Genomic DNA, 10,826 nt, shown 5'->3' with positions numbered 1-10,826 from the left:
AACGACCGGCCGACCGGAATGCGACCGGGCCGACCGGGAACGACCGGGCCGACCCGGGAACGACCGGGCCGACCGGGAACGACCGGGCCGACCGGGAACGACCGGGCCGACCGGGTACGACCGGACCGACCGGGAACGACCGGGCCGACCGGGAAGCGACCAGGCCGACCGGGAACGACCTGGTACGACCCGGGAACGACCGGGCCGACCCGGGAACGACCGGCCGCCGGTGCGACCGGCCGACCCGGGAACGACCCGGGCGACCGGGAACGACCGGGCCGACCGGGAACGACGGGTACGACCGGGAACGCCGGGCCGACCGGGAACGACCGGGCCGACCGGGAACGACCGGGCCGACCGGGAACGACCGGGCTGACCCGGGAACGACCGGGCCGACCGGGAACGACCGGGCCGACCGGGAACGACCGGCCGACCCGGGTACGACCGGGCCGACCCGGGAACGACCGGGCCGACCGGGAACGACCGGGCCGACCGGGAACGACCGGGCCGACCGGATACGACCAGGCCGACCGGGAACGACCAGGCCGACCGGGAACGACCGGGTACGACCGAATGCGACCAGGCCGACCGGGAGCGACCAGGCCGACCGGGAGCGACCAGGCCGACCGGAACGACCAGGCCGACCGGGAACGACCGGGCCGACCGGGTGCGACCAGGCCGACCGGGAACGACCAGGCCGACCGGGAACGACCGGTACGACCGGGTGCGACCAGGCCGACCGGGAACGACCGGGCCGACCGGGAACGACCGGGCCGACCGGGACGACCGGGCCGACCGGGAACGACCGGCCGACCGGGAACGACCGGGCCGACCGGGTACGACCGGGCCGACCGGGAACGACGGGCCGACCGGGAACGACCGGGCCGACCGGGAACGACGGGCCGACCGGGAACGACCGGGCCGACCGGGTACGACCGGGCCGACCGGGAACGACCGGGCCGACCCGGGAACGACCGGGCCGACCGGGTACGACCGGGCCGACCGGGAACGACCGGGCCGACCGGGAACGACCGGGCCGACCGGGAACGACCGGTACGACCGGGGAACGACCGGGCCGACCCGGGAACGACGGGCCGACCGGGAACGACCGGGCCGACCGGGAACGACCGGGCCGACCGGGTACGACGGGCCGACCGGGAACGACCGGGCCGACCGGGTACGACCGGGCCGACCGGGAACGACCGGGCCGACCGGGAACGACCGGGCCGACCGGGAACGACCGGGCCGACCGGGAACGACCGGGCCGACCGGGTACGACCGGACCGACCGGGAACGACCGGGCCGACCGGGAACGACCAGGCCGACCGGGAACGACCTGGTACGACCGGGAACGACCGGGCCGACCGGGAACGACCGGGCCGACCGGGTACGACCGGGCCGACCGGGAACGACCGGGCCGACCGGGAACGACCGGGCCGACCGGGAACGACCGGGTACGACCGGGAACGACCGGGCCGACCGGGAACGACCGGGCCGACCGGGAACGACCGGGCCGACCGGGAACGACCGGGTACGACCGGGAACGACCGGGCCGACCGGGAACGACCGGGCCGACCGGGTACGACCCGGCCGACCGGGAACGACCAGGCCGACCGGGAACGACCGGGTACGACCGGGTACGACCAGGCCGACCGGGAACGACCAGGCCGACCGGGAACGACCAGGCCGACCGGGAACGACCGGGCCGACCGGGTACGACCAGGCCGACCGGGAACGACCAGGCCGACCGGGAACGACCGGGTACGACCGGGTACGACCAGGCCGACCGGGAACGACCGGGCCGACCGGGAACGACCGGGCCGACCGGGAACGACCAGGCCGACCGGGAACGACCGGGTACGACCGGGAACGACCAGGCCGACCGGGAACGACCGGGCCGACCGGGTACGACCGGGCCGACCGGGTACGACCGGGCCGACCGGGAACGACCGGGCCGACCGGGAACGACCGGGCCGACCGGGAACGACCGGGCCGACCTGGTACGACCAGGCCGACCGGGAACGACCGGGCCGACCGGGAACGACCGGGCCGACCGGGAACGACCGGGCCGACCGGGTACGACCAGGCCGACCGGGAACGACCAGGCCGACCGGGAACGACCGGGTACGACCGGGTACGACCAGGCCGACCGGGAACGACCAGGCCGACCGGGAACGACCGGGCTACGACCGGGTACGACCAGGCCGACCGGGAACGACCAGGCCGACCGGGAACGACCAGGCCGACCGGGTGCGACCAGGCCGACCGGGCGACCGGGCCGACCGGGACGACCAGGCCGACCGGGAACGACCAGGCCGACCGGGAACGACCGGGACGACCGGGTACAACCAGGCCGACCGGGACGACCAGGCCGACCGGGAACGACCAGGCCGACCGGGAACGACCGGGTACGACCGGGTACGACCAGGCCGACCGGGAACGACCAGGCCGACCGGGAACGACCCGGGTGCGACCAGGCCGACCGGGAGCGACCAGGCCGACCGGGACGACCGGGTACGACCGGGTACGACCAGGCCGACCGGGAACGACCAGGCCGACCGGGAACGACCGGGTACGACTGGGTACGACCAGGCCGACCGGGAACGACCGGGTACGACCTACGACCAGGCCGACCGGGACGACCAGGCCGACCGGGAACGACCGGGCCCGACCGGGTGCGACCAGGCCGACCGGGAATGACCAGGCCGACCGGGAACGACCGGGTGCGAGGTACGACCAGGCCGACCGGGAACGACCAGGCCGACCGGGAGCGACCAGGCCGACCGGGAACGACCGGGTGCGACGGGAACGACCAGGCCGACCGGGAACGACCAGGCCGACCGGGAACGACCGGATGCGACCAGGCCGACCGGGAACGACCCAGGTTGACCAGGCCGACCGGGAGCGACCAGGCCGACCGGGAACGACCGGGTGCGACCAGGCCGACCGGGAACGACCAGGCCGACCGGGAACGACCGTGTCGACCGGGAGCGACCAGGCCGACCGGGAACGACCAGGCCGACCCGGGAACGACCGGCCGACCGGGAACGACCGGGCCGACCCGGGACGACCGGGCCCGACCCGGGTACGACCGGGCCGACCCGGGAACGACCGCGCCGACCGGGAACGACCGGGCCGACCGGGAACGACCGGGCCGACCGGGTACGACCGGGCCGACCCCGGGAAACGACCGGGCCGAGTGCGACGGGCCGACCGGGAACGACCGGGCCGACCGGGAACGACCGGGCCGACCGGGAACGACCGGGCCGACCGGGAACGACCGGGCCGACCGGGGCGACCGGACCGACCGGGAACGACCGGGCCGACCCGGGAGCGACCAGGCCGACCGGGAACGACCTGGCGACCGGGAACGACCGGGCCGACCGGGAACGACCGGGCCGACCGGGTCGACCCGGGCCGACCGGGAACGACCGGGCCGACCGGGGAACGACCGGGCCGACCGGGAACGACCGGGTACGACCGGGAACGACCGGGCCGACCGGGAACGACCGGGCCGACCGGGAACGACCGGGCCGACCGGGAACGACCGGGCGACCGGGAACGACCGGGCCGACCGGGAACGACCGGGCCGACCGGGTCGACGGGCCTAGGCGACCGGGCCGACCCGGGAACGACCGGGCCGACCGGGAACGACCGGGCCGACCGGGAACGACCGGGCCGTCACGACCAGGCCGACCGGGAACGACCAGGCCGACCGGGAACGACCGGGTACGACCGGGTGCGACCAGGCCCGACCACGACCAGGCCGACCGGGAACGACCTGGCCGACCGGGTACGACCAGGCCGACCGGGAACGACCGGGCGACTGCGACCCGGCCGACCGGGAACGACCAGGCCGACCGGGAACGACCGGGTACGACCGGGTACGACCAGGCCGACCGGGAACGACCAGGCCGACCGGGAACGACCAGGCCGACCGGGAACGACCGGGCCGACCGGGTACGACCAGGCCGACCGGGAACGACCAGGCCGACCGGGAACGACCGGGTACGACCGGGAACGACCAGGCCGACCGGGAACGACCGGGCCGACCGGGAACGACCGGGCCGACCGGGAACGACCAGGCCGACCGGGAACGACCGGGTACGACCGGGAACGACCAGGCCGACCGGGAACGACCGGGCCGACCGGGAACGACCGGGCCGACCGGGTCGACCGGGCCGACCGGGAACGACCGGGCCGACCCGGGAACGACCGGGCCGACCGGGAACGACCGGGCCGACCGGGTACGACCGGGCCGACCGGGAACGACCGGGCCGACCGGGAACGACCGGGCCGACCGGGAACGACCGGGCCGACCGGGTACGACCAGGCCGACCGGGAACGACCAGGCCGACCGGGAACGACCGGGTACGACCGGGTACGACCAGGCCGACCGGGAACGACCGGGCCGACCGGGAACGACCGGGCCGACCGGGAACGACCGGGCCGACCGGGTACGACCGGGCCGACCGGGAACGACCGGGCCGACCGGGAACGACCGGGCCGACCGGGAACGACCGGGCCGACCGGGAACGACCGGGTACGACCGGGAACGACCGGGCCGACCGGGAACGACCGGGCCGACCGGGAACGACCAGGCCGACCGGGAACGACCGGGTACGACCGGGAACGACCGGGCCGACCGGGAACGACCGGGCCGACCGGGTCGACCGGGCCGACCTACCGGGCCGACCCGGGAACGACCGGGCCGACCGGGAACGACCGGGCCGACCCGGGAACGACCGGGCCACCTGCGACCAGGCCGACCGGGAACGACCAGGCCGACCGGGAACGACCGGGTACGACCGGGAACGACCGGGTACGACCGGGTACGACCAGGCCGACCGGGAACGACCGGGCCGACCGGGAACGACCGGGCCGACCGGGAACGACCGGGCCGACCGGGTACGACCAGGCCGACCGGGAACGACCAGGCCGACCGGGAACGACCGGGTACGACCTGGCCGACCGGGAACGACCGGGTACGACCAGGCCGACCGGGAACGACCGGGTACGACCAGGCCGCCCGGGAACGACCGGGTACGACCAGGTACGACCAGGCCGACCGGGAACGACCGGGTACGACCAGGCCGACCGGGAACAACCGGGTACGACCAGGCCGACCGGGAACGACCGGGTACGACCAGGCCGACCGGGAACGACCGGGTACGACCAGGCCGCCCGGGAACGACCGGGTACGACGGGCTCGACCGGGTACGACCGGGAACGACCGGGTACGACCGGGAACGACAAATTGTTAGGAATATGTCACTTAGGCTGTCAGAGAGAGGGCGTCACCTAGACTGAGGGAGAGAGGACGTCACCTAGGCTGAGGGAGAGAGGACGTCACCTAGGCTGAGGGAGAGAGGACGTCACCTAGGCTGTCAGAGAGGACGTCACCTAGGCTGAGGGAGAGAGAACGTCACCTAGGCTGAGGGAGAGAGAAGGTCACCTAGGCTGAGGGAGAGAGGACGTCACCTAGGCTGAGGGAGAGAGGACGTCACCTAGGCTGTCAGAGAGAGGACGTCACCTAGGCTGAGGGAGAGAGAACGTCACCTAGGCTGAGGGAGAGAGAAGGTCACCTAGGCTGAGGGAGAGAGGACGTCACCTAGGCTGAGGGAGAGAGAACGTCACCTAGGTTGAGGGAGAGAGAACGTCACCTAGGTTGAGGGAGAGAGAACGTCACCTAGGCTGAGGGAGAGAGGACGTCACCTAGGTAGAGGGAGAGAGGACGTCACCTAGGCTGTCAGAGAGAGGACGTCACCTAGGCTGAGGGAGAGAGAACGTCACCTAGGCTGAGGGAGAGAGAACGTCACCTAGGCTGAGGGAGAGAGGACGTCACCTAGGCTGAGGGAGAGAGAACGTCACCTAGGCTGAGGGAGAGAGAACGTCACCTAGGCTGAGGGAGAGAGAACGTCACCTAGGCTGAGGGAGAGAGGACGTCACCTAGGCTGAGGGAGAGAGAACGTCACCTAGGCTGAGGGAGAGAGGACGTCACCTAGGCTGTCAGAGAGAGGACGTCACCTAGGCTGAGGGAGAGAGGACGTCACCTAGGCTGTCAGAGAGAGGACGTCACCTAGGCTGAGGGAGAGAGGACGTCACCTAGGCTGAGGGAGAGAGGACGTCACCTAGGCTGTCAGAGAGAGGACGTCACCTAGGCTGTCAGAGAGAGGACGTCACCTAGGCTGTCAGAGAGAGGACGTCACCTAGGCTGTCAGAGAGAGGACGTCACCTAGGCTGTCGGAGAGAGGACGTCACCTAGGCTGAGGGAGAGAGGACGTCACCAAGGCTGAGGGAGAGAGAACGTCACCTAGGCTGAGGGAGAGAGGACGTCACCTAGGCTGAGGGAGAGAGGACGTCACCTAGGCTGTCAGAGAGAGGACGTCACCTAGGCTGTCAGAGAGAGGACGTCACCTAGGCTGTCAGAGAGAGGACGTCACCTAGGCTGTCAGAGAGAGGACGTCACCTAGGCTGTCGGAGAGAGGACGTCACCTAGGCTGAGGGAGAGAGGACGTCACCAAGGCTGAGGGAGAGAGAACGTCACCTAGGCTGAGGGAGAGAGGACGTCACCTAGGCTGAGGGAGAGGACGTCACCTAGGCTGAGGGAGAGAGGACGTCACCTAGCCTGAGGGAGAGAGAACGTCACCTAGGCTGAGGTAGAGAACGTCACCTAGGCTGAGGGAGAGAGGACGTCACCTAGGCTGAGGGAAGAGAGGACGTCACCTAGCCTGAGGGAGAGAGAACGTCACCTAGGCTGAGGGAGAGGACGTCACCTAGGCTGAGGGAGAGAGAACGTCACCTAGGCTGAGGGAGAGGACATCACCGAGGCTGAGGGAGAGAGGACGTCACCTAGGCTGAGGGAGAGAGGACGTCACCTAGGCTGAGGGAGAGGACGTCACCTAGCCTGAGGGAGAGAGGACGTCACCTAGGCTGTCAGAGAGAGGACGTCACCTAGGCTGAGGGAGAGAGGACGTCACCTAGCCTGAGGGAGAGAGGACGTCACCTAGGCTGTCAGAGAGAGGACGTCACCTAGCCTGAGGGAGAGAGGACGTCACCTAGGCTGAGGGAGAGAGGACGTCACCTCGGCTGAGGGAGAGAGGACGTCACCTCGGCTGAGGGAGAGAGGACGTCACCTCGGCTGAGGGAGAGAGGATGTGTGAGAAATTCCTGTCCCCCATTTGTCAACGAGGGGAATAACACTTCCCGTCCCTGATGCAGATATCACATGTCCCGGTCACTAAGTTTAGTCTTTCACTAGGATCTGATTGTGTTTTTTTAACTATTTATACAGACGCTCGTAAACCACGTGTCCCAATTTGGGCTATTTTCTCCCATGTTTTCTAAAAGGTCTATTCATAGCAGCTGCTGGCTTTTGCGGTGCTGAGTCTCACGGCTGCTTGTAGGGCAGCCCTCATCGTGTCAGTAGACATATAGACTACTACTGGTTTCTGTTTGTTGACAGTCACAGACCCTTTACTGAACACACTGTTGAGACCCTCTCTCTCTCCAACTTCATTGTTCTCTCGATGTGAGATTATAAACATACTCATTTATTTATTGTCCTTCTGGGATGTGGAGACACAATATGGGCCCAGTTAGTTCCTCTCCTATTCTTGGTAAGCGAGCGGAGCAGAGCGGAGGTCTGTTTCCTGGTTGAGATTGGGCTGCTGTCAGCTGGAGGTCTGGTTCCTGGTGGGCTGGGGTCAGCTGGAGGTCTGAGAGGGGGCTGTGGTCAGCTGGAGATCTGTTTCCTGGTGGGCTGGGGTCAGGTGGAGGTCTGAAAGAGGGCTGTGGTCAGCTGGAGGTCTGGTTCCTGGTGGGCTGGGGTCAGCTGGAGGTCTGGTTCCTGGTTGATAGTGGGCTGTGGTCAGCTGGAGGTCTGGTTCCTGGTTGATAGTGGGCTGTGGTCAGCTGGAGGTCTGGTTCCTGGTTGATAGTGGGCTGTGGTCAGCTGGAGGTCTGGTTCCTGGTTGATAGTGGGCTGTGATCAGCTGGAGGTCTGGTTCCTGGTTGATAGTGGGCTGTGGTCAGCTGGAGGTCTGGTTCCTGGTGGGCTGTGGTCAGCTGGAGGTCTGGTTCCTGGTTGATAGTGGGCTGTGATCAGCTGGAGGTCTGGTTCCTGGTTAATAGTGGGCTGGGGTCAGCTGGAGGTCTGGTTCCTGGTTGATAGTGGGCTGTGGTCAGCTGGAGGTCTGGTTCCTGGTTGATAGTGGGCTGGGGTCAGCTGGAGGTCTGGTTCCTGGTTGATAGTGGGCTGGGGTCAGCTGGAGGTCTGGTTCCTGGTTGATAGTGGGCTGTGGTCAGCTGGAGGTCTGTTTCCTGGTTGATAGTGGGCTGTGGTCAGCTGGAGGTCTGGTTCTTGGTTGATAGTGGGCTGTGGTCAGCTGGAGGTCTATTTCCTGGTTGATAGTGGGCTGTGGTCAGCTGGAGGTCTGGTTCCTGGTTGATAGTGGGCTGGGGTCAGCTGGAGGTCTGGTTCCTGGTTGATAGTGGGCTGTGGTCAGCTGGAGGTCTGTTTCCTGGTGGACTGGGGTCAGCTGGAGGTCTGGTTCCTGGTTGATAGTGGGCTGTGGTTCAGCTGGAGGTCTGGTTCCTGGTTGGGCTGGGACTGAAGATGGGACTGGTACTGGTGCTGGGCTTGGTGCTTGGCTTGGTGCTGGTGCTGGGCTTGGTGTTGGACTTGGTGCTGGGCTTGGTGTTGGTCTTGGTGCTGGGATTGGTGCTGGGCTTGGTGCTGGTGTTGGGCTTGGTGCTGGTGTTGTGCTTGGTGCTGGGCTTGGTGCTGGGCTTGGTGCTGGGCTTGGTGCTGGGCTTGGTGTTGGGCTTGGTGCTGGTGTTGGGCTTGGGCTTGGTACTAGTGTTGGGCTTGGTGCTGGTGTTGGGCTTGGTGCTGGGCTTGGTGCTGGTTTTGGGCTTGGTGCTGGTGCTGGGCTTGGTGCTGGGCTTGGTACTGGTGTTGGGCTTGGTGCTGGTGCTGGGCTTGGTACTGGTGTTGGGCTTGGTGCTGTGGTTGAGGAGTCCAGGCCACACACACCTCGCCTGGCTGTCTCTGGAACACCTCTCTGACAGGGTTCGGTCCGGGACTGGAGGAAAAGAAAATGAATCAACGTTTGACAGTTTGTTTTTACTTCTTCTCGCTACTATGAAAACGAAAAGGGGAAATTGTTTTGTGAGGTGAATTTACCGACAGTGGCAGCACTAGTGGAGCCTCAGTTCCCCCTGTAATTGATGGTTAACAGCCGACATGGAAAAAATACTACAGTTTACTATAGAATACTACAGTACGTAATATATAATTTTAGAGTAAACAGTAGTATACTGCAGAAAACTATAGTAAATAACACAGTATTTAATTTGCATTATACCCTGCCCTTTTCCCACCCACATATCCCATAAGTGAGGAACTACACGCCAAGTATAGACTACGTATTGTGTTCCCAACAGGTTATAACTCTCTGTTCAGAATGCAGACCTACTTACTTACTTACTTACTTACTTACTTACTTACTTACTTACTTACTTACTTACTTACTTACTTACTTACTTACTTACTTACTTACTTACAGGTTATGGAAAAAGGTTTTTTAGTATTTCTTCAGTGGGGTTTCCTAGAGGAGATATCCTCCACTTCTATGTCAAAGATAATAAAACAAAAACACTTTAGTAAATACTACAGAAATGTCTGCATAAACACTATAGTAAATACAACAGTATACTACAGTCCGTAAAAATGAATACAGTAAATATTACAGTATACTACAGTAATGTCCGCAAAAACATTACAGTAAATACTACAGTATACTACAGTAATGTCCACAAAAACATACAACATACTACGATCTGCAAAACACTGCATTAATTACTACAGTTTATACAACAGTTTTCTTTTACGACAGTATTTAAACTATAGTTAACTGTAAATACTGCAGGACATGCTACAGTGAATACTACAGTTAACTGTAAATACTGCAGGACATACTACAGTGAATACTACAGTTAACTGTAAATATTGCAGGACATACTACAGTGAATACTATAGTTAACAGTAAATACTGCAGGACATACTACAGTGAATACTATAGTATTTTATACCATATTATAATTTAGTATTTTTTTAGTGTGGGAGAGAGAACGTCGTCCCTTTTTAAGATCACTGTCAACCTGACCCTTTTACAAGGACACAGAGCAGCCGCAATTATCGCCTTGGATGTGGCGTTGTGTTGTGTTGTTGTATGCATTCAGGATGGGTGGTGGTGGTGGTGGTGGGGGCTTGGCTAGTTTCCTCTGTAAACACACTGATACAATGCTGCCGCCTCCTACACATACTCACATACACAGCTTACGGCCACAGGAAGCAATTTGGTTGCACCTCTTTCCGATTTGGTCCCGCAGTGTTCCAGAGAATACGACTTAGTCCAGTGAGACATTCCTCCCCCTGGGAACAGGGGAAACATGAAAAAAAGGTAGGGAGAGATGGAGGAGCAGATAGTGTAGGTGACTTGTCAAGGCACATCTCCCAGGCCCGGCCCAGGCCCGAGTGGACACAGGGTGTCATTGTCACGTCCCAGTGTCGTAGGAATCCTGAGAATGTTTTTTTCCTCTCCTGCGATCTCTAATCACAAACTCACAATGTTACATATTTAATTTTCAACTGGAAAAGCAGATTTGATTTTGACAAGGTAAACAAACAACCACATCTCCCTGGCTGTCTGAATGGTGAAGGTCACTTTGGAGAAAAACAAGTTGCCTACCAACTACGGTAATATCTATCCTTCCTAACAACACAAGTGGAAAAAGGTTTTTTAAACAGAAGCAAACGGAAC

The 10,826-nt window shown here is 63.4% G+C and overlaps 1 protein-coding gene across 1 annotated transcript; it reads right to left on the bottom strand.

The window, feature by feature from the left end:
* Nucleotides 1-5,609: 5,609 nt before the first annotated feature.
* LOC127908212 (salivary glue protein Sgs-3-like) lies at nt 5,610-9,183 on the bottom strand (the record flags this gene model as incomplete). The annotated part of the gene is made up of 1 exon (XM_052465630.1): nt 5,610-9,183. A coding segment is annotated over one exon (606 nt), but the record flags the coding sequence as incomplete, so codon positions are not given.
* Nucleotides 9,184-10,826: the final 1,643 nt, after the last annotated feature.

This window comes from Oncorhynchus keta, chromosome 1, assembly GCF_023373465.1.
Source record: "Oncorhynchus keta strain PuntledgeMale-10-30-2019 chromosome 1, Oket_V2, whole genome shotgun sequence".
Lineage (NCBI taxonomy): Eukaryota > Metazoa > Chordata > Actinopteri > Salmoniformes > Salmonidae > Oncorhynchus > Oncorhynchus keta.
Note: the sequence above shows the minus strand (reverse complement) of the source record. Positions and strands in the feature narration are given on the sequence as shown.